Raw genomic sequence first — 24,963 nt, 5'->3', positions numbered from 1 at the left:
TCACTCCCCTTCCAGGGTAGTCTGGTTTGTGACACAGTGGAGCCACAACCCCCCGGGTCGCGCCATTCAGCCAAGGCGTGAGCGTGACACACTGCCCTAGAAGACACAGATGTTTCTGTGCCAGAGTAAACACGTGGGTGTTTTAAGCAAGTCCCAATCAATAAATACTAAAAAAAAGACCTGGTCATTTATACATATTAAAAAAAAGTGGTGAAGTTACAAAGTCTGAGCATAGTCTAAATCACAATAACTGCTTTAGAAGGCAAAGGTGCAAACAGCATTAGGAGGCAAAATACCTTAAAATTAGAAGGTAAAAGAGAGCGAGAGATAAAGAGACAGCGCAAATGTCCATTAGATTAGGTTAAAAGGAGGCAAAGAACTTGGATGTGACACCCCAGAAGGAATGAAACTTAGAAAACTCTGGATGTGAAAAGGCAAACAGGACACGGGATGTGCATAAACACTAAAAGGACAAGACAAACGTCTACCGGAAACTTCTAGTACAAATCACATGCTACAAACAACAAAACAAGAAAGGTGCTGCTTGTCCAGCTCTGCAAATGTGAAGGGGAGTGCGGTGCAGAAGACATGAAAGCTTGGCCCCTGCAAGTAGCTAGCATTTGTCAAGATGGGTTGAAAAAGCCCACCATATTATGGCATTTCCATATCATCTCATTATGCTAGCAGTAAAGTCATTGCAACTACAGTTTAGCTAGCATAAATATTTGTAGGATTTGTATAGAAAAAGTAGCCCTGGTTTCATAAAAAACTTTAACTTAGTGAGTTTGCAAAAAAAAAAAAAAAATATCAGGACAGAGTTCAGATCGCTGACGTTTGTTTGCGCCAGCTTTCAGCAAAAACTCAGGTTTTACATTTGCAGATGCATCAAATACATGTCGCAGTTATGAAATGGGGGTGTTATAATTTCGCTCTATGTTTCCATCTTTAATCAGCAAATATAACATTCGAGGTGACAAATGCAAACTGCAAAGTAAAGGGTAATTAATGAATAATTTAGCTCATGGACTATTGTTAGTCTCGGTCACAAAAGTAACAGTGAGACCTCAATGAGCCTGTGTTTTGGTAGTGTTTCACAATAATAAATGGCCATTTATATAAAACTCTACTTGATATCCATAAGGCTAGAGATGCATCATATAGTAGAAGTAAATGTCCAGAAGGACATTGCACAAAAAGGAAGAGACACTGAAAAATGCCGCAAAATGAAACTCAGCTGTAAGCTTAGCAGGAAAGTACTGGTGACGTGGCTCACATGAGGTGGACAGAAGTGAGAGATTGCGTGAGCTGCCCCTGTGATAGGAAAGGAGATTGTGAAGAGATGAATTGGTTACCTTTGTTGCGATTTTCTGGAGGTCCTTGTTTTTTACCTGTTTAGATATAGAAAAAAAAAAAGAAAAAAAGAAAAGAAATAGAAAAAAAGGAGGAGGGATTCTGGTCACTTTGACTGTATGAAAGAGGAGGATCATACCCCCCAAAGCGATGGAAGAAATGGAATGACTAACCCACTCTTGGGAACTAAATGTGAGAGCAGCAGAAAGATGGTCAGACTCAGACTAAAGTGTAAAAAAAAGCTTAAGGATAGTGGTAAAAGAGTACAGAATCAGTGGAAAAGCCTGCAGAAAAGTAGTACCTTTATAATATCTAACAGGAACAGCATGGAGACATGTGGAGAGAAAGTGCTAGGACCATACGGAACAGACAAGACTGAAGCAAGATTAATTGTTACATGTTAGAGAAAGAAAAGGCAGAGGATGGGACGAAAAGACAGGAAAAAAAGAGAAAAAGATATGTTATTGTATGGCAAGATGCTGGTGAAAGACATTCAGCGATAAGGGCAAGATAACAATGATGGGCTGGGAGATGGAGTAAAAGACATGAGGTTAAGAGAAGGAAACATGAAGAAGGAAGCATGACGCCCAAAGATCAAACAACTGAATGTTTAAGGTATGGTATACTTATATTCAAAAGCAGAAAGATATGTTCCAAAGTTGAACAACTGATCCAAAATCACTCAAGTTTTAAAGTCCCAAAAGATTGCAGTCAATTTATACAGGCTCAAGAGTCGAGTATCAAAATCAAACATCCAGATCTCTTTATGAAAGAAGGGCCTACAAAAACGCACAACAATGCAAAAAAACAAAAACAAGAACGTGCAAGAATGTTCCTGGACAATAGAGAATACTTTACAACAAAGTGAAAAGAACTGAGAAACGAAAAGGAAGAACATTTTAGGAAGAGACAGGTAAGCGTCTGTGGACCATCTTTTTACAAGCGTCTGAACAATCTGATGACTAGGGCAGCCAGGCCAGCTAGTATGGGAATCACAGACCCCCCAAGTGACAAAGTAACAAGTAGTGCTGAGCCCTCCATGCACAACAGAGGTCTATTCTTAGGCCACGGTTACGTCCATCACTTCTGCGCTGAGAAAACTACAGAATGTTTGATAGCCTCACAATATGTACCCACCATCTTATCCAACTTCCCGGCAAATCATTACCTTTCTTTGACTTTTTCTCTTCCTCTCCACCTTCATTTGCTCCCAAAAGAGTAAAAATGATGCCTGTCTGAGAGTTGATGCCTACAGCTGTAACAACCATGCGTCCGGACCCTTCCATCACGTGAGTGCCTACAGGGAGACAAACCGCGGTATAAGGCCTGCATACTGTGCATGCCTACCATCCTCCTACTCGGTGCTACTCCTTACCAGACAGCAGCATGGGATCCTTCTCAAGGGATTTTTTCACCTGATCACTTTCTCCTGTTAGCGAGCTTTCATCAATTTTCAGGTCATTACCCTGGATCAAGATACCATCTGCAGGTAGGAGATCCCCTGGTGGTATAAATAACACCGCACTGTTAACATGATACACTCGGACAGATCCTTATATATATACACACACAGTATATATTCCTTAATCTCGGTCATTTGTTTTTACCATATTTTATTTGTGCAATATCCCCGGCCACCAGTTCTGCCACAGGAATCTGGATGACTTGCCCTTTTCGGATAACAGTGAACTTTTGCTCCTGCTCGATTCGACTCTGAAGGCCACGGAACTGCTTCTCTTTGCTCCAATCATTGAATGCAGTTACTAAAACTACAATTATAACTGAGAACAAGATGGCCGCTCCCTCAATCCAACCAGCTTGTGCTTCTCCTTCATCCTCCACTCCTCCAGCTGCTTCCGCACATGCTGGGAACAAAATAGTGGTGTTTTGTGAGACATTGATGAATGCAAAAGATGACATATACTTGGAAATCAGAGCTTATACAATGTTTCCTGCACAGTTGCTAAAGTAAGCACAGAACAAGATTTTACAACATTTTTGAAGTATAGAATTTTTTTTACAACTTCACCTTAAAAGGAGTATGTCAGAAGGTTTTTGATAGGTTTTGAAAGCATCATGATGTAGAGACAGAGCTCCTATTCCAGTGATGTGTCACTTACTGGTTTGTGTTGATGTTTCAATAAAATCAGTGTTTTAAATCAGCAGGAGATTATGACTAGAGGACTGGTGATCTTGTGCCATGTAGTCCTCCGCGCTGTATAACCCCACCCCCATCACTGATTGGCAGCTTTCAGCCTATACACAGTGTACACAGAAAGCTGCCAAGCAGTGGTGTGGGCAGGGTTATACAGAGCTCAGCATTCAGAGAACTGCTAGGTATGTAGAAGATAAAACAATGATTATATCAAAACTGCAGCAAGCAATACAGTAAGGAAAACATCACTGGAATCAGGGTCTCTGTCCTTACATTATGATGTGCTCAGATTACACAGCGAAAACCTAGTGACATTCACTTTCATGATAACCAAATTTGGAATTGCATTTTCATTTTAACTGTCTGTCACTTAGAAAAGGAAGCCACTTGCTGTAACCCTCTCATATCACCATTTTTTTTGCTAAAAATCATAACCAAAGCACTACAACTGTCTAATATTTGATATCTTCCCATGTGGCAAAAGCTCTGGCCTATTAATGTGTGAACCTCAGCACACCTCCAATGTTGTCTTGTAGCACCAAGGGGTTACTAAGCAGTACTGAAAGTTGGGTCTCCACGGAAGGGACTAGTTTATCCAGAACATCCCACACGCTGTATGCTCAGACTGAAAACTAGAGAATTTGGATGGCAAGACAACATTTTAAACTTTTTGTCATGTTTTTCAGAGCATTCCTGGACAATTTTTGCAGTATGGCAGGTCACATTGTTCCATGATCCAATTTGAATGCACGTCTCCCCTTAGTAGACCCTTTTGGTTGTGGATACTGGCCACCTTGGCAATCTGACTGGTTTGCAGATACAGGCAGCCAACATTAACAATTTCAACAAGTCCCAGTGGCCAATGTGAAAATTAAAAGAATTAACATTTTTAAATACGGATTGTGATATGGAAAAATAAAATTGCTAAATATTTGGAACATAAACACACATTTATCATTAAAAACCTTTAAACAATAGGTGATTTCTGATGACAAACTCCCGTTAACAAGTGTGAGATCCATTGTCACATACTCCATTTCCTTCTTTTTGTTTGTTTTAGGTAGAGTGTATCCTTTGCAGATTAATAATCGCAGCAAAACATAACCACGTGTAATAATTATGTATTCATAGCCATTTGTACAAGTCTCCCTCTGGAGTTCTAAGACTACTATCCGATTGTAACTCTACAGCAAGATCACCTCTTGCTACTGTTCCAACATGGCATTTTTATTTCTTATTTTATTTACCATGAAAAAAACAAAAAAAAAACCTTAGACCGCCTCTCCCCATTTATCCATTACTCTATTTGAGAAACAATATAGAAAGAATCCTCACTTGGCAGTATCCCAGTGACACAAAAGGCGACACCTCACTTACCCTACCCATTGGGGCTCTCTCCTCACTGTCTGATGAACAGCAGACAGACATTTGGTCACTCTCAATATGTTCTTAAAGGGAGTCGGTCGCCACATTTGACCTATCTAAACTATTAATATGAACGTAAGGTTTATAGACTGCTGAGGAGAGCGATACCTGTGTGTTTTATATCAGATGCCTTGCTGCTGGTAAATCATCTTTTATTATTTCATGTAAATGACCTCTTCCAGGCTATGGGGAGGATGGTGCCTGGAAGATAGCTCTGCCTCCAGAGCTTATTTTAAATAAAATGAGGAGTCTTTATTTACTTTTCTTTTTTAGCAGTCTATAACCTGTATGCCCATATTAATAGTTTACGTAGGTGACAAGTAGTGACAGATCCCCTTTAATTCTAGACTAGAAAACCAATTATAAGATGCTTATGAGCTGGTGTGCAAAAGGTGTTGTCCACTAACCGGCAACTCCTTTTTAACCCCTTAAAGACTGGGCAATTTTTTTTTTCTTTTCATTTTTGCGCTTTCATTTTTAACTCCCTTTACTTAAAGAGTCAATTTTTATATTTTTCTATCGACACAGCTAGATAGAGGGCTTATTTTTTGAAGGACGAGTAGTAATTTTGAATGACATCATCCATTTTATCTTACGATGGAATTTTTATTCCACATTCCAGATCAGATTTATTTTACGTTTTTATACATCAGACTTTTTTTTATGAATGCAGTGATACCAAATATGTGTATTTTTATTTCTTAATTTTTAATGAGCGAAAACAAGAGGGGCGAATTGAACTTAGTTTTTTAACCGGAAGAATTCATCAAAACGCGCGTTGGGGTGGGACACAGCAGCCTTGACTCACAACCCAGACATACACTCACTGGCCACTTTATTAGGTACACCATGCTAGTAAGGGGTTGGACCCCCTTTTGCCTTCAGAACTGCCTCAATTCTTCGTGGCAGAGATTCAACAAGGTGCTGGAAGCATTCCTCAGAGATTTTGGACCATATTGACATGATGGCATCACACAGTTGGCGCAGATTTGTCGGCTGCACATCCCTGATGCGAATCTCCCGTTCCACCACATCCCAAAGATGCTCTATTGGATTGAGATCTGGTGACTGAGGAGGCCATTTGAGTACAGTAAACTCATTGTCATGTTCAAGAAACCAATCTGAGATGATTCGAGCTTTATGACATGGCGCATTATCCTGCTGAAAGTAGCCATCAGATGTTGGGTACATTGTGGTCATAAAGGGATGGACATGGTCAGCAACAATACTCAGGTAGGCTGTGGCGTTGCAACGATGCTCAATTGGTACCAAGGGGCCCAAAGAGTGCCCAGAAAAAATTCCACACACCATGACACCACCACCACCAGCCTGAACCGTTGATACAAGGCAGGATGGATCCATGCTTTCATGTTGTTTACGCCAAATTCTGACCCTACCATCCGAATGTCGCAGCAGAAATCGAGACTCATCAGACCAGGCAACGTTTTTCCAATCTTCTACTGTCCAATTTCGATGAGCTTGTGCAAATTGTAGCCTCAGTTTCCTGTTCTTAGCTGAGAGGAGTGGTACCCAGTGTGGTCTTCTGCTGCTGTAGCCCATCTGCCTCAAAGTTCGACGCACTGTGCGTTCAGAGATGCTCTTCTGCCTACCTTGGTTGTAACGGGTGGCAATTTGAGTCACTGTTGCCTTTCTATCAGCTCGAACCAGTCTGCCCATTCTCCTCTGACCTCTGGCATCAACATGGCATTTCCGGCCACAGAACTGCCGCTCACTGGATTTTTTTTCTTTTTCGGACCATTCTCTGTAAACCCTAGAGATGGTTGTGCGTGAAAATCCCAGTAGATCAGCAGTTTCTGAAATTCTCAGACCAGCCCTTCTGGCACCAACAATCATGCCACGTTCAAAGGCACTCAAATCACCTTTCTTCCCCATACTGATGCTCGGTTTGAACTGCAGGAGATTGTCTTGACCATGTCTACATGCCTAAATGCACTGAGTTGCCGCCATGTGATTGGCTGATTAGAAATTAAGTCTTAACACACAGTTGGACAGGTGTACCTAATAAAGTGGCCAGTGAGTGTATATTGATACAATATGCACTTTATCTATGTGGTTTGGGCTGTAATCTAGAACGGACTATAATTTTAGGGAATTATTGAGCTGTATAACATTTCTGCACTTTCTGCACAAGTGCCAATTTATCCCTTAGGTTTTTACATATATACTGATATGCACTGAGGCACTTTTTAATCATCTGCATTTTTTTCCACAGATATAAAGGTAAACCAGTTACATATTTGTTTCAGCACAAACTGTAGCCTCCTTAATTCATTTTTTTTTTTACAATCATTTGCATTTGTGATTAAACACCAGGAAAGGGATTTTGCCCTTCATAATTAATTGTAGTGCTGCTCTAGTTGTGAGATATACTTTGTGTATATGTATTCAGCTTTCATCCCTGCACTTTGTTAAGCCTTGAGGCAGACGACTAATACAACTGTGTTCAATACTATCGCATGTTTAACCTAGAAAAGGTTGACAGCCTGTTGCTGTGTTTTTTAGTCCGACAAGAGGCATCCATTTTTATACGTTTTATACGTTAAATAATTTATGTTGGAATATTTTAATAAAATTTTATTTTTATTCTATTCTATACATTACTTGTTTCCCTTTTGTGGTTCTGGTTAATGATACCAAATATGTGTATTTTTATTTCTTAATTTTTAATGAGCAAAAAAAAAAAAAAAGAGGGGCGAATTGAACGTATAATTTTTACCTTTTTTTTTTTTTTTTTGTACAACATGTTAGTGCCTTTAATGAACTTGAACCTGCGATTGTCTGATCACTTGTACTACATACAGCAACATATTATTGCTGTATATACAGTATATAAAAAAAAAAAAAATCACGGTTTCCTAAGAGCACCATCTACAGGCTGGTTTTCACAGGAGAACCATTATGATAGGCACAGGGGTCTTCAGCAGACCCCTGGCTGTCATGGCAACCCATTGGCACCCCAGGATCACCCCTGCCGATGCGCTGATAATGCTGCTGTCATATATTGAGCTCCACCCACAGCAGTTGTTGTCAATGATTCAATCAGCAATCATCTGTTGGCAAAGATTTGGGCTTGGCTTGTGAGGACAATCTTTATTAGACATTAAGTCTAATCTATAAAGTTTAGAGACAGTATGGACCAAAGATACATGGACCTAGCTACCACGGTGGCAGCTATGCTGGCCCTAATTATGGTGGCTGATGCCTCCCAACTCCTTCTTAGCAAACCCTCCGACTTTCTATCCATAGAATCTTGGAGACACATCGAATCTTCAACAGGCATTGAGGTCTTCTTCGCCTCTCTGGCAATAAGAATGTCAATTTTTGGGATCTCTTCCCAAACTTTGACTTCCTCTGGATCAAAGGGGAGGGGAGCCTTGAAATCTCTCAAAATGATGTTTTGTTTCCATATCTTCCCATTATTCCATAATCATGGCCTTTATATGTTTGTTGCCTGGGTACACTCGTTTCTCAGGCCTACAAACCTCTCGTCCTGTATCGAATAAACCAGCTGTGGTTTTTTTTTCAATCCTCATAGTACTCTGCACCACAAGTAACAAATCGTCAGTGTTCTTAGATGTGAAAATTTTTTTCTTTCCTCTAATGGGATCAGGGGTGTAACTTCCTCACCTTAGAGGTCCTGATCAAAGTAATAAGAACACTCTTCCTGCTTCGGTGATTCCTCCATCTCCCATCTAATCCTTCTGTGACGAGATGCGCTCTGAATAGTCTGAGGGGGTGCAAGACTGGAGACGGTACTCTGCACTTACTCTCTGATCATAGATCACATGTTACATGCTGAACAGCTCCTGTTTTTTTCCTGGAGGAAGAAACGGATCCTAAAAATGTTTATTCACTACATTTATTGTTATTTAACTTTTAAAAATGGTATAAAAAAATCTATAAACTAAAAAAAAATTATATACATATATGAATATATATATTTTTTTAATTTATAGATTTTTTTATACAATTTTAAAAGTTAAATAAACGCAATGGATAAACATTTTTAATTTATAGACAAGAAAATCCCTTTTTCTTTTTATATATTCTCTGTCTTCCGGTGCTCTAAATACAAAAAATTGAACTTTGACATGCCGTGAGTCCCTTTGGCAGCCATTTTTTTTTTTTGCTAAACTATATGTATAAATATGTTCACCTTCCACTGTCTGTATATACAGTTTGTACAGTTTGTGTCTAAGGAAGAAGTCTGGAAAGACTTTGAAACACGTTGACTACAAAACCTGAAATGAAAAAATCCTTTATTATTCTTCCATTTGGATCCTCATTGCCTACCAGCAGCGTGGATAAACCACATTTGGCTCCATTTTTCCCCCCGAATTTAAGAGACATGAGACCTACAATTTAACTAAAACTTCAAACCCCTATTAAGGAGGGTTACTGGGGCTACTAAGGTAATACATTTACAATGCCCAGGGATTGGTCAGATGATGTCTTTGAATGCACAGGATTAGTATCCATGGTTAGACTGCGCACACCAATTTTCATTGCAGCAACCCTTTTATAAGGACTTACCTTATCCAAGGTGTAAGGCATGTTCACCGCCCATAATCCCTTGCGTTCCACGCTATAACGCATGCTACGTTATCAATTTCCTGTGTTCCCCTGGAGACTGGAAATGCCTTTCACCTTGGGACGCATGCTATGCGCGTCACTGGATGTGCACTCAGGGGGTGGAGCGTGATGCTGACAGCCCTCCACAGAAGGAAGCGGCAAAGCCAGAAGCAACTTCCCGCTCTACTGACTTGACTGAGGGAACCCCTACGCCATGAGGCATCAGCCTGGAGTCTCTTCACAGAGGGAAGTGATGAATCCCCTCTGATCCCCCTGAGCTCCCTCGGTAAATCGTCGTGCTGAAGCACATTCCTCTCCAGCATCAGTCCTGCTTGGGACAGACAAAATACTCAAGAGTGACGTGGAGGAGCGGGAAGCTTTTAACCTCTTGTGTGCTTCTTGTCCCTGGTGGTTAGGAAGGACGGAAGGACTACCTCCTGTCGTCCTGTCATGAGGGACGTCCTGGGAAAAAGGTATTAAAAGCAGTCTTCGTTGTCAGCCAGAGAGCATCGCAGGATGATCTTATCATACACCACAGGGATACGAAAAACACTGGCGATAGGAAGTAGGGTGAGCTATCGACTTTTTTTGTGTTTCATGTCCCTAGCAGAGCAAGGGAGTCTGCTTCCTGTAGTGCTGTCCTGTGGAGGGCGAGTGGAGAAAAAATACATTCTCACTTCCAGCACCAATGCCATTCCAATGATGTTGGTGTTGGATTTGCCAGCGTTTGCACAGCAAATGACAGACAAATGTAAATAGTAAGAGCACAGGAGCCCAATGGTGGCCGCTAATGGGCAACAAGGCTCAATGTGGCATAGCAATGTCAAGTGAGTCCTGGCATTACTGGAACAATGCGGGTGCAGGAGGACAGTGCTTGTCATTTTCAGTTTACAAGTGCGACTACTTCATTTAACCGGTTCCAGATTGGGCCATTTTCCTCCTTTCGGACCAGGCACATTTTATTTTATATTTTTTTTCTTTTCAAATATGCTTTGAGTGACTAGAATTTTCTTCTTTGGATATTTAAATAATATGTATTCTATAATTTTTTTTTTGTCGATACCAGTAAAAATTGTAAAGTAAAATAGGAAATATGTGAATTTTTCACCTTTTTTTTTTAAAAACACTAGAACTACCGGAGGGGTCATTTTGACCCTTTTGCTATTTCTTTTTCCTATAATTTCTAAAATTTTAACAAATGAGTTCTGACTTTTTGTGACTTTTATTTATTCATGGTAGTGTATATTTTAGGACACAAAAATGAATTGTAACTTTTTCAGGGACCCGGTTTTTACAATTCATACCTATAAGTACTGAAGGGGTCAATTTGACCCCATATATACTGTAAAAGTAGTAGTAGGCAATTCACCTAATATTACAGAGTACAGAAAATCACAGTGCTTCTCCCTAGTTGTAGAGTGTAATTGTATCTTTGCTTATCAGGGATGATTCAGCATTTTGTTTTGTCTAAACCTGTATGAACATGTTTGATCCATGTCTCTTGTAGCGATTTCTGTCTGCACTTCAGTAGCAAACATTACAGTTGAAGCTACAACTCTGCATGTTTGTACAGTGTCATTTTATTACTTCTGCGATCTTACAAGTCCTTTTTTGCGACGTATATTTAAGCATGAGTAAGCAGAGGGGTCTGCAAGTGATGAAATTTTGAAATGTCTTCAGAATTTATCTGAAAAGGAGTCAGAAGAAGTGGCCCATCATCCGCAATGTCTGAACCACAAACAAAAGGACAAGAAATCCGCAAGCGTCGAAAATGTGGAGTTGGAAGATGCAACGAAAACAAAACGAAAGTGGAAGAAAGTACTGTTTGTGTTAACTGTTGGACACCACATGCTATAACCATGTAAAAGGAAAATGCGTGCTGTACTTGATCTTAACACTGTTCCTACTAAGTAAAAATAAATGTTCTTTAATTTGCTGGCAACAAAAATTTTTACTCCAGAGTCAGTACTTTTGAATGGGGGGTCAAAATGACCTCTAATGGTAGTTATAGGTATTATGAAACATGCAGTAGTTCTAGCGTTAGATTTGTTAACACCACAAAGGGCAGCTAAAAGAATATTTTAAATGATGTTCACCTTTCAGTATAGTAACATAGTTATTAAGGTTGAAGGAAGACTTTAAGTCCATCTAGTTCAACCCATATCCTATCCTAACGTGCCCTAACATGTTGATCCAGAGGAAGGCAAAAAAAAAACCCATGTGGCAAACAGTAAGCTACACATTGGGGAAAAAAATTCCTTCCCGACTCCACATACGGCAATCAGACTAGCTCCCTGGATCAACGCAATATTGAGGAAACTAGTGTTTATAACCTGTAATATTATACTTTTCAAGAAAGGCGTCCAAACCTTCTTAAATTTTAGTAGGGAATCACTCATTACAACATCGTATGGCAGAGAGTTCCATAGTCTCACTGCTCTTACAGTAAAGAATCTGCGTCTGTGAGTATGCTTAAACCTTCTTTCCTACGGACGTAGAGGATGCCCCCTTGTCCCCGTCACAGGTCTAAGAGTAAAAAGATCATTATACATTATCTTTGTACTGTCCCCGTATATATTTATACATTGTAATAAGATTACCCCTAAGCCTTCGATTTTCCTAACTAAATACCCCAAGTGTAATAACCTATGTCGGTATTGCAGAATCCCCCAGTTTCCTAATAACCTTGGTCGCTCTTCTCTGCACCAGCTCCAGTTCAGCTATCGGTGCTCGGTCATGTCCGCTCTTCATCAGTCATTACACTGGCTGCCCATTCATTATAGGATCCAATTCAAAGTATTTGTTCTCACCCACAAAGCTCTCCACGGTGCGGCACCCCCTACACCTCCCTCCCTCATTTCTGCCTATCGGCCTAGCCGATCGCTGCGCTCTGCAAACGACTTTCGACTAACCTCTGCACTAATCCGTACCTCCCACTCCCGACTCCAAGACTTCTCCCGTGCTGCTCCTGTCCTCTGGAATGCTCTACCCCAAGAAATTAGGACTAACCACAAATTGCATAGTTTTAGGCGCTCCCTCAAAACACATTTGTTCAGAGCGGCTTATCACGTTCACAAATCAAAATCATTCTATGTGTAAGTGTGCGTGTATAGCCCATTCACTATCTCCATCCATCCTTCACTCCCTCAAGATGGCTGGACCTTCATTGTAAATATACAATTGTAAATACACACCTGTACTTTGTATCTCCCTCACCTCATGGTAGATTGTAAGCTCTCACGAGCAGGGTCGTCTTATTTCGTCTTATTTTGCTTTAATTATTGTATTGTTAACGTTGTTACTTATGACTTGTGTTTTGAAACTGTTAAACTGTAAAGCGCTGCGGAATATGTTGGCGCTATATAAATAAAGATTATTATTAGCTATGTCCTTCTTACACCGGAGACCAGAACTGTACACAGTATTCTAAGTGTGGTCGCACTAGTGACTTGTATAGAGGTAAAATTATGTTCTCCTCATGAGCATCTATGCCTCTTTTATTGCATCCCATTATTTTATTTGCCTTTGCAGCAGCTGCCTGACACTTGCCACTAAATGTGAATTTGTCGTCCACCCATACACCCAGGTCTTTTTCAGTGACAGTTTTGCCCAGTGTTTTACATTTAAGAACATAAGGGTAAGTGCACACGCTGCAGATTCACCTGCGGGTTTTTTCCTGCGGAACCGCAGGTAAAGTGACCTGCGGTTTTGCTGCGGTTTTGCCTGCGGTTTTGCCCTGCGGTTTCACACCTCTACTATGTTAAAGGTGTGAAACCGCAGCAGAATCCGCAGAAACAATTGACATGCTGCGGAAAAAAACGCAGCTTTTCCGCAGGTAAAAAACCGCAGCGTGAGCACTGCGGTTTTTAAAACCCATAGGCTAACATGGTTAAGTACCATGTCTGCGGAAATGCTGCAGTTCTGCAGGGCCTAAACCGCAGCAAAACCACAGCAAAACCGCAGCGTGTGCACATACCCTAATTATACATCTTGTTTTTTCTACCCAAGTGCATGACCTTACATTTATCCCCATTAAAGCTCATTTGCCATTTATCAGCCCAAGCTTCTAGTTTACATAAATACTCCAGTAATATAAAATTGTCCTCCTCTGTTTTGATTACCCTGCAGAGTTTAGTGTCATCCGCAAATATTGAAATTCTACTCTCTATGCCACCTACAAGGTCATTAATAAATATGTTAAAAAGAAGCGGGCCCAATACTGACCCCTGTGGTACCCGACTGCCAACCGTGACCCAGTCCGAGTGTGCTCCATTAATAACCACCCTTTGTTTCCTATCCCTGAGCCAGCTCTTAACCCACTTACGCATATTTTCCCCTATCCCCATTGTTCTCATTTTATGTATCAACCTTTTGTGTGACACCGTATCAAAAGCTTTTGAAAAGTCCATGCACACCACGTCCAGTCCGGAACTTACCTCTTCATAAAAGCTTATCACATTAGTCTAACAGGAAAGGTCCCTTGTAAACCCATGTTGATATTGGGTCATGAGGTTATTCTTCTTCAAATACTCCAGTATAGTATCTCTTAGAAAACTCTCCAGGATTTTACCCACCATTGAGGTTAAACTTACTGGCCTATAATTTCCAAGTTCAGTTTTTTTTCCCTTTTTGAATATTGGCACCACATTTGCCATACGCCAGTCCAGTGGTACAGACCCCTGTTATTATGGAATCTTTAAAGATTAAAAATAATGGACTATCTAAAAATTATTTTTAAACATTGGACATTTTTTTTGGACTGGTGGGGTTTGGAAATGGAGAGACGGGTGGATGCATTTTAACATATTAATATATTATTTTTATTGCCTGCTAATATACCAGCACTAGTTACATGAGAAATTCAGCCTCCTGGCTGCACAGCAGAGATGATTAGGTGTCTTAGGACCCAGCAGCTCCAGCTCTCTCCCTACACTGCATGATCACAGGGTCCGGAGGATGAATTGTTGACCATGCTTCTTATTTTGTACATCATCGTTTGTTCAGCACTGTGCATACAGCATTCAGGAAGGCAGAAATGGCAATAAACTATCTCTGCCTTCCCTATCGTAAGTCCAGTTCTGTGCTCCTGCAAGATTGTAAGACAGCAGCTAACAATGCAGCTGACGTTTTAAAAAGTCAGTGCAGAAAGCCTGGACGGTTAAAGTCTATGGGTGGTCTGGAACTTGTCGGAAAAGGAGTTGTCCAGGTAGTGGACAACCCATTTAACCCTAGCTAGAACTGCAATTACAGTTCCAAACCAATCCCCTGTTTAAGAGGTAGTCAAGTACCAGGAAATATACCGCACGACTTACATGTTGACTTTGCAGGACAGTGCCCAAGCTTTAGATAATGGCTTTCTCACTTATTTTCTATTACCGGTCTAACTTTTTAATAAAATAACCCCCTGGAATGCATTGAATTCCAAATAAAAGATACACTCAAACCCTTATATTATCCACATTTCAACTGCTAAAGAAACTAATTCTTAAGCTAGGAAACAGCCAGGACAGAACTTCCCAGAAGTGAAAAGATTGTTACTTTGGTAGATGATTAATGAAAAATATATAGCCTTGCTTAATGATAACGTAGATGGGCTTGAATGGATCTGAGCCACCTGGGCATAATAAATCAGTCAACCCATTTTGTTAGAACTCCTATACATGGATCGGACTGACCAATCCCCATCCCAGTAGTTCTCTTGGAATGGTTTTTGCCCCAAATTTCTTGATAAGCGGTCATGTGCTTGACAGCATGGCAAACACTGCTTCTGATCAGTGGTAAAATCACCACCAGTAAGATAGCCGGGATTTCCACGCTGTCAAACGGCAGCGTGAGCCAGCAGCTATGATCGGAGGTTTACATCCGGTCACTGCTGTCGGCTGAGGGGACTACTGCTACCATCATCCAACGCCTGCTGCCACTAACAGTGAGAGCAGGAGCGGTTGATGGGAGTATTCATCATTCAGCTCCTGACCTATAAATACTACTACTACTACTACTACTACTACTACTACTACTACTACTACTACTACTACTACTACTACTACTACTACTACTAATAATAATAATAAAAAACTATGTGGGTTCCCCTGTATTTTTGATAACCAGCCAGGCAAAACTCATAGGTGGGGCCTTCAACCTTCAGCATGTCTGGGGACAAACAGATTTCAACCTGGACAGTGCCAAGATGTGACTGTCCAGGTTGAGAAACACTTGTGAATTAGCTACTGTGAGCGCAGCATCAGTGACTAGCAGTGATGTCATTGAGGTTACTGACGGTTACTGAGGCTGCATTCCCAATCAGGCCTAAGAACTGCGGTGACCTCGGTGAGATCCCCGCTAGCATTGTGAGAAAAAGTCTCATGGTGCAGAGGTGAGTTCATCGCAGTTCAAATTCACCGCAGTGAAATTCTCTCGGTGAACTGCTGTGAACTCGCCTCTGTACCATGAGACTTTTTATCACTGTCCTAGGGGTGATCTCACCGAATGGAGGCCACTGCAGTTCATCCCGGTTGGGACCACAGCCACAGTGACCGGCAGTAACCTCAATGACGTCACCGTCAGTCACTGAGGCTGCGCTCGCAGCAGCTCATTCATCAGTGGTTCTCAGTCTGGAATGTTGCATCTTGGCACCCTCCAGCTTAAAAACTGTTTATCCCCACTATTCTTGACAACCAATCTTACTGATGCTGACAGTTGAGGGTTGCAGCTCCCAGCTGTGAGTTTTGCCTGGCTGGTTATCAAAATTACAGGGAAACCCACGCAGGGTTTTCTTAAAAATTATTTACAGTGCAGGCTGATGAATACTCCCATCAGCCCCCGCCAGCTCTTGCCGTTATTAGCAGCAGCAGGTGTCGGCTGATGGATGCAGTAGTCCCATCAAACACCAGTGACTGGTGGTAAACTTTATACCTCCAATCACAGCTGCGCGCTCATGCTGTCTTGACAGCATATGAACCGTTACTGTCTGAAAAGCGGTGATGAGTTTACCGCCGATCAGAAGCAGTGTTTGCCACGCTGTCATACACATGACAGCAAGCCCAACAATGGATGTACGAGCCCCCCATTCAAGTCCGGGTACTGTTCTGGTCCCCAAACCTGAACTTTTTGTAACTGTTCAGCAGTACCTGCTGGATCCGAACATCCAAGTGTCCGCCCATCTCTACTCAAAACGTGATTTTGGTGTACAGATTGTTTTTCAAATAATCCAATTTAGACTATTGTGGTGTGAAATTCTCATAAGAATAACTGTTGATCTGGTTTCTTCTTAACCTTTCTTTGCTTTGTTGTGTTTCTATTGCACATACAATAGAATATATTTGCAAAATAAAAAAAGATACAAAGTTAATAAAGATATAAAGTTAAAAACAAAATAAAAAAACTAAAAAGGATTAAAAATAGATTACAAAAAAATAAAAATTCAGCTATAGGTAAACTAAATGATCATATTTGTACATATATAATTGTAGAAGGTTAAAAATGCAAATATCCTCAAAATGGCAGAGGCTTGGCACAAAATTCCTGTCAGAAGCCTCTCATTTAGCCAAATCAGCTCTACAGCTTTGCACTGATGAGGGGCTAACATCCCAACACATGTCATGTGGCAAGATTCGTTAAAGGAATGCTACTCCTAAGGGTATGTTCCCATGGTCAGTAAACACTGCGGAATGGACGCTCCGTACGTCCACAGCATCAAACCCGCAGCGGCCAGATGTTACAGCAAGAATTCCCATCTCCACTATGCGTCCTGAGACGCCTCCGGCTTCCCTGCAGAGACGCATATGCGGCGCGTCTTTCCAGACCGCAGAATGTTAATTTGTGTAGCGTAGACACTACATCTCTGCTGCGTAAATTACCCATGCACCATCATTAGATTACCAATTCACTAACATTAGATATGGTAAAACCGCATTATCTTCTTAGTCACATGCATATTAAGTGTGGGAACGCAGCTTACTACGCATGTGTACTAATTTAAATAATGTCGTACCTTGTTTCAACTGGAAGTTAGTGTACACTGTAGTTCGCGAGAACTGCCGTGCACTTGACTGCCAGGGACCAAGTTATCTTCGGTCATCAGCTTAAAGCTCCACTGTGACTGGATGTCAGGCTGAGTGGTAGCATAATTCAAAGACATCCAGATGTAGCAGAGCTGGACTCGCCGTGGGACAGTATGTATATCTTCTCGGCGGACAGGTATGGTATACTGTTGCTTTTTTATTTTATTTCTCTTACAGGAGAATGAGGACGTCGGTGGAATAGGCGATGTAGTGAGTATGGTTTAATTAAGATCTATTAAAGGAGTCAGTGTCATTATTTCAATGTCAATACTTTATTCTGGCTGTGTCTTTATTTACCATGTAACTATAGGATTAGTAATGGATAGGTGTCTTACAGACACTTCTCCATTACTAACCTGTGGGATGGATGTCACCAGACAATAGAATGGTGACATCAACCCCACAAATATTACCCCACTTGCCACCGCTAGAGGGCAAGTGGGAAGAGCCGGGTAAAGTACCACAATTGGCGCATCTTTGGATTTTTAGCCTGGTGAAGGACAAAATCTATGAGCCTCGCCAGCTTGAGAATGCCAGGCCGCAGCTGCTTGCTTTTTCCTTGGCTGGTTAACAAAAATACGGGGACCCCACGCTATATTTTTGAGAGGGGTTCCTACTATTTTTGCTAACCATCCTGTCAGGAACACCGCAATGCACTTGCTCACTGACCCAGTGCGCATGTCCTGAGTACAAAAACGGTGCTCAAAGATACCTGTGGAGCAGGGCAGCAGCGGTGAAAATGCGTGCTTCAGACTAACACGGCCTGAAGCACGTGACTGCTGGGGGCGCGGCCTAAGCTCCACAGAGCTAGGAGCTGAAGGAAAACTCCTAGAAAGGTAACTGCGGGACAAGTTACCAAGGGGAATAGGCAGAGACGTAAACCAGATTAAGCCGGGGTCAAAGCACGAGATAGCACAACAATACCAAAGAGTTAGACAAAACAGATAGCCAGGACGTAGCAATAGATCAGAAAACCAGAACGGGCAATAGACGGTACAATAGGGACAAACTGTAACGGAGTAACAATAGCCAAGCCAGGAGGTCAGAACCGGAGAAGACGATAGTACCAAAACGTGAGACAGAGAACGGAGTGAGGGGACAGACCGGGTCATACATGGGAATCAAACAAGCAATGCAGTATACAAGCACACCAGGGGTCAGACACACAGCCAGAATAATAGTATAGCTGACAGGGAATCCTAGTCTGGAGTGAGTATAAATACCCCTCCCAGATCCAAAGAGAGGCCGGCAAAAGTTAACCCTGTGAGAACAGGACATTAACCATGTCCTAACCATGACACATCCAAGGTAAGCAGACTGCTGCGGCCTGGTATTATCAGGCTGGTAAGGTTCATGGATATTGGATCCTTACCAGCCTGAAATACTGGTCCCAGTAGTCTCCTTTACTCTGGCTGGTTAACAAATATAGGGGGACCCTACACTATTTAAAAATATATATATATATATATATATATATATATATATATATATATTTATTAAAAAGTAGGGGACCTCTCTCTGTGCTTTCCTCCACTTCCTCTGTCTGTACTTCTGGCTGTGTCACAAGATTCACCATTATTTAAATTAGTACATATGCATAGTAAGCGGAGTTCCTGCACTTAATACGCATGTGACTAGGATAATGCGGTTTTACCACATCTAATGATAGAGAATGGGTAATTTCCACAGCTACATAAATTGACATACTGCGGTCTGGAAAGACGAACCGCATGTCCATCTCTGCGGGTGAGCCACGGGCATAGGTGCTTGCACAGTGGGCATGGAATTTCTTGAAATCCCATCCACAATGCTGTAACAGCTGGATGCCGCAGGTTGGACATTGGAAATGTATGCAGCATCCAACCCGCAGCGTTTACTGACCATGGGAACATACCCCAAAATTGCTGCAAACAGGAAATCACTTTTTTTCCTTCAAAGAATCCAACTTTCAATTAGCTTTATTTCAAGTGACAAAAAAATGCATGCAATAAAAAAACGCATCAAAAACACATGCGGAAAAAACGTATCAAAAATGCATGTAAAAAACACATCAAAAACGCAGGTGACCTACCAGTGACCTCAGATGCAGATTTGGTGCAGATTTCACCTGCCTCAAATCCTGAGCAAATACTGAGCCATTCATGATCGTATGCACATACTTTAATAGGGCAGCATGGTGACTCAGTGGTTAGGACTAATGCTTTGCAACAATGGGTTCCAATGAAACCAAGGACAATATATGCAAAGAGTTTGTATGGGTTTCCTCGCACACAGGTGTTTTAGATTGTGAACTCCAATAAGAAAAGTAATGACGAGGTCTGTAAAGTGGTGCGTAATAAATAGTGCTATATAAGTAAAATAAATATAGGATATTTGTATATTTTCTTCCTAGAGGAGCACTGCATAGCCTTTAAGCCTCCTTAAGCCGGCTTGGCACTTTCCACAAGGAGAAATATTCCATCTTCGACCGCTTGGAGGACATTAGAACCTCACTGGAGAATAAGGCATAAAAAAGATGATGGAAAAGGTCACTCACCTTCATTATTTTCCCCTTGAGGATGGTAGAAGGATAGCCCAAGTGATATTATGGCTGCAATTTCCAGGATGATTAAGGTTACATCTTGCAATGCCTCCCATACAAGTTGCAAGAATGTTTTGGCTTTCTTTGGGGGAATAAAATTTTTTCCAAATGTTTGTCTTCTCTTTTCCAAGTCTGCAAGGTTTCCGGACAAACCTGTAATCGTTATAAACATCGATTTTAGCTAAAAGAACACTACTTATATAGAGAAAAAACACAACAGAAAACTGAAATAGGGTATAAACAGATCTCTTAATAGCAAAGATAGGTAAAATGATTAAATACTAAACACAACATCATGTATGAGAGTAGCTATGTCGTGGGACTAAATATGCTAAATCTAATAACAATCCGGCTAGGACAGTTTGCATCATATAATATTGGCACAACGGTAAGGCAGAAAGCTTGCTGCTTATACCTGTCCCACTTATGATACTAAAATCTAATGGAAGGGCTCCAGCAGCGGTACAAGGGGTGTTTAACTCACCAATTAAGGACCCTTGTTATAGAAAGGTATTAGTTACAAGAAAGTAGCTTGGAAAAAGTAAGGATTAGGGAAAAATATAACAAATTACATCTTACACACAAGTATTGTAAACTTTTGATGGGAATCTGACAGCAGTAAGCTGCACAACCGTCAGGAGGATGTTGCTGCATGCACCAATACAGAGAAAATAGCCTTCAAAGGACAGGCACAATGTATGTAGTGTACTCTACTTCTGGGTTAGGAGATCTAAACACTCATATTGAAATCCCCAATTGGAATTTTAATCATTCTTTGATCACCCAACCCTCTCATAACTCCAAAAAAAAAAACCAACCAAAAATGACATTTTCCAGGTGATTTTAGTAAACCGGAAGCAAATGATTGTCAGCTAATAGGATGAAAATTGTGTTTGACCTTGTTTTATCCCTTTATGTGTTAGTTTTCAATATGTGCTGGGCCAAATGTTTTGCATATTTTGGCATAGGTAGTCGAAATTTTGCCTGTGCGTTTTTCAGTTAAAACATGGCAAATAGCAAACATGACAAATTCACCAGATGTCAGGAAGCTTTTTATTCTGAGAGTCAAGTCAGGCAAAAGCCAAAAAGAGGTAGCTATGGAATTCAAGTGTTCTCAGAGTCAAGTGTCACATATATAAAGAAAGTAAAAGAAGGTTATGGAACAGCTGACAAACCTAGAAATGGACGACCATGGAAAACTTCCTCCAAAGTAGATCATATTAAGGCTAGTTTCACAATAGCGTTTTGGAGCGCAGCGACGGCCTGCGCACGGCCGCCGCTAAGCCCCGCCCCCTGCCGCGCCCCGCCGGTAGCTCCGCCCACCGGCGCATGACGCTGCATGCGCCCTGCGTCCCCTATCTTTATCACAGGGGGCGCAGGCCATGCGCAGTATGCGTTTGGCGGCGCATGCGCCTTTTTGACGGTGCGCCGACGCAACCAAAATGCAGCAGGTTGCGTTTGGCGCAGGTCGGCGCACCGTCAAAAGGACGCATGCGCCGCCAAACGCATATTGCGCACGGCCTGCGCCCCCTGTGATAAAGATAGGGGACGCAGGGCGCATGCAGCGTCATGCGCCGGTGGGCGGAGCTACCGACGGGGGCGCGGCAGGGGCGGGGCTTAGCGGCGGCCGTGCGCAGGCCGTCGCTGCGCTCCAAAACGCTAGTGTGAAACTAGCCTAAGAAAAAGTCATTATCTGCTGTCCATAAAAGTGCTGTACAGAATTCACACGAAATGAACAAAGAATTTGGGTCAAAGTGAGTCGCCAAACTGTGGTAGGAAGACTGAATGCACAAGTTTCAGTCAAGAAGAGTTTAATCTCTTCAGGGAACCGGAAAGTCCAACTTGAGTTTTCCAAAAGAACACGGCCAATGGAAAGAGACAGATTGGTCTAAGGTGTTGTGGTTGGATGAATCCAAGCTCAGTCTGTTTGGTAGTGATGGCAAGCACTATATATACCGCCTAATTGGAAAACGTAATGATGTAAGTAATGATGTAAAAAACACCTACAGTGAAACATAGTGGTGTCAATATCAAGGTTTAGGGCTAATTTATCTGCATCTGCCATTGGCCCTCTGCATAGAATTGATGGAAATATGAATGCTACCATGTACAAGGATATACTGGAGAATGTCATACTGTCACATGGTAAAACCAAAGTAGGCAGGGGCTGGAAATTCCAGCAAGACAATTATCGTAAGCCCACATGCAATGTAGTAAAAAAATTGGCTAGCAAAGAAAAATGTTTGACTGGTGCAATGGCCAAGCCAATCACCTGAATTAAACCCTATAGAGCACCTGTGGAATGAGTTGAGTGGACAAGTTGGGGTCCAAACTCATAGCAGTAACAATGAATTGTTGGCAGATTTGCAAATGGAATTTAGCAAGATCCCTCAGGATGTCTTGAATACCATAGTGCAGTGGTCCCCAACCTTTCTGACCTAGAGAGCCACATTCAGCTCTGAGAGAGGGTCGCAAGCCACATCTGGTAACTCCCCCCTCACAGTGGTGGCAACCAGAGCCCCTATTACAGGTATAATGATAACCAAAGCTTTTACACAGAATTCACCCTGAAGCAGTATACCAAGATCCAGTGGTCCCCACAATACCCCCATGCAGTATTCTCCCATCCATCACTCCCAACATACTGTCTCATCCAACTTCAGGCGCCTCCTCTGACAGGTGGTATCATCCTGTCTCCAGCACACCTTATTTAAATTATCTCTAAACCCCTAAGACCAGTATATGTGCATCCAGATCTGCTCTTCTGTGCCGGGCTACCCACAAAATACAGACAGCCGCGAGCCACAATTCATGGGACCACGAGCCACATGTGGCTCTCAAGCTGCAGGTTGGGGACCCCTGCCATAGAGGCTTCAATGCCCCTTCGGTGTGGTGCAGTAATCAAAGTAATAGGTTATGCTACAAAATTCTAAAGTTACGGCATTGTAAGCATTTAATTACTCTCTATGTTGTGATCAATAAATAGTATATATGCTAAACTTTTGGCAGTCAGTTTTCTGTAATTAATTGATAATAATTATATTCTAAAGCAATTTGGTTAAAATTAAGGCCTTGTATGATGACAACTTCATGCACTTTCAATTCATCACCAGGAAGATGGCAACACAGCAACCAGACAGAAGTATTATTATTTATTTATATAGCGCCATTAATTCCATGGTGCTGTACATGAGAAGGGGGTTACATACAAAGTTACAGATATCGTTAACAGTAAACAAATTTACAATGACAGACTGGTACAGAGGGGAGTGGACCCTGTCCTTACGTACTTGCATTCTATGGGATAGTGGGGAAGAGACAGAAGGTCAGGGATGCAGCAGCTCTGGTGGTTTTGAGGCGGCAGCTCGGGCGGTGGTGAAGCAGCTGAATGGTTATTGCAGGTTGTAAGCTTTCCTGAAAAGATGGGTTTTCAGGTTCCATTTGAAGGATCCGATGGTGGTGGATAATCGGACGTGCTGAGGCATGGAATTCCAGAGGATATGGGATATTCGGGAGAAATTTTGGAGGCGGTTGTGTGAGGAACTAATTGTGTAGGAGAGTAGGAGGTCTTGGGAGGATCGAAGTTAACGTGAGGGAAGATATTGGGAGATTAGTTCCAAGATATAGGGAGGGGATTGGTTGTGGATGGCTTTGTAGGTCAGTGTTAGTACTTTGAACTAGATTCGGTAAATTGGGAGCCAGTGGAGGGATTTGCAGTGGGGAGAGACAGGGAAGTAGTGAGGAAAGATGTGGATTAGTCAGGCAGCAGAGTTGAGGACAGACTGGAGTGGTGCAAGAGAGTTAGCAGGGAGGCCACAGAGGAGAGTATTGCAGTAGTCAAGGCGGGAGATGATGAGGGCATGCACAAGAGTTTTAGTATATTGAGGGCTGAGGAAGGGATGGATTCTGGAAATATTTTTGAGTTGGAGGCAACAGGAGGTGGCAAGAGTTTGGACTTGTGGCTTGAAGGACAGGGCAGAGTCGAGAGTTACTCCGAGGCAGCGGATTTCAGGTGCGGGAAAGAGTGTGATGCCGTTTACCATAATAGATAGATCAGGTAGGGAAGATACGCGAGATGGAGGAAAGATAATGAGTTAAGTTTTGCCTACATTGAGTTTTAGGAAGCGAGAGGTGAAGAAGGAGGATATGGCTGATAGACACTCCGGGATTCTGGACAGCAGAGAGATGACATCTGGGCCAGAGAGGTAGATCTGAGTGTCGTCCGCATACAGGTGGTACTGGAAGCCATGGGACTTTATGAGTTGTCCTAGGCCAAGAGTATAGATGGAAAAAAGTAGGGGCCCCAGGACAGAGCCTTGGGGGATGAGGCAGTAGTGTGGGAGTGGGAAACGCTGAATGTGCAGTCAGAAAGGAATGAGGCAATCCAGGACAGGGCAAGGTCTTTAACCCCTTTCCTTCATTGGACGTAATATTCCGTCCATGTGCCCTGGGCCCTAATTACCATGGATGGAATATTACGTCATAGCGATAAGCGGCGCCCACGCCCAAGCGGACACCCGGCACAATGTGTCAGGGGCGGTCACGGACCGCCCCCGACACGTTAAGCCCTTGTACACCACGATCAAACACGATCGCGGTGTACCAGGGGTTAAAGGGATGCATCGTCAGGGAGGGGGGCTCCCTCCGTGCTTCCCTGAGCCCCCCCCCCCCCGGCAGCGCAATGTGCAGCGCTGCTGCGGAGGCTCCTTTCCTGCAGGTTCCCGGATCCAATATGGCGGCGGGGACCTCCGGGGGCCTGCAGGAAGCTGGATTCCTCACTGCCCGCAGAGCGCAGGCAT

The 24,963-nt window shown here is 42.3% G+C and overlaps 1 protein-coding gene across 5 annotated transcripts in view; it reads right to left on the bottom strand.

The window, feature by feature from the left end:
* The window catches only part of ATP2B4 (ATPase plasma membrane Ca2+ transporting 4), a 286,539-nt gene that overhangs the window by 99,931 nt on the left and 161,645 nt on the right, over positions 1–24,963 (bottom strand). For 3 of the 5 annotated variants that reach the window (XM_073560761.1, XM_073560764.1, XM_073560759.1), the window contains exons 3-7: positions 20,120–20,317; positions 2,958–3,215; positions 2,726–2,851; positions 2,519–2,647; positions 1,353–1,388 (exon numbers count right to left, since the gene is read on the bottom strand). In XM_073560761.1, coding sequence (XP_073416862.1) covers positions 1,353–1,388; positions 2,519–2,647; positions 2,726–2,851; positions 2,958–3,215; positions 20,120–20,317 — 747 coding nt within the window. The remainder of the gene's footprint in view (positions 1–1,352; positions 1,389–2,518; positions 2,648–2,725; positions 2,852–2,957; positions 3,216–20,119; positions 20,318–24,963) is intronic. The other 2 variants (XM_073560762.1, XM_073560760.1) reach the window with 1 other exon arrangement.

Source organism: Dendrobates tinctorius, unplaced genomic scaffold (assembly GCF_039654945.1).
Source record: "Dendrobates tinctorius isolate UK_male_01 unplaced genomic scaffold, ASM3965494v1 ptg000304l, whole genome shotgun sequence".
NCBI classification, from domain to species: domain Eukaryota; kingdom Metazoa; phylum Chordata; class Amphibia; order Anura; family Dendrobatidae; genus Dendrobates; species Dendrobates tinctorius.
This window is presented reverse-complemented; position numbering and strand designations above follow the sequence as displayed.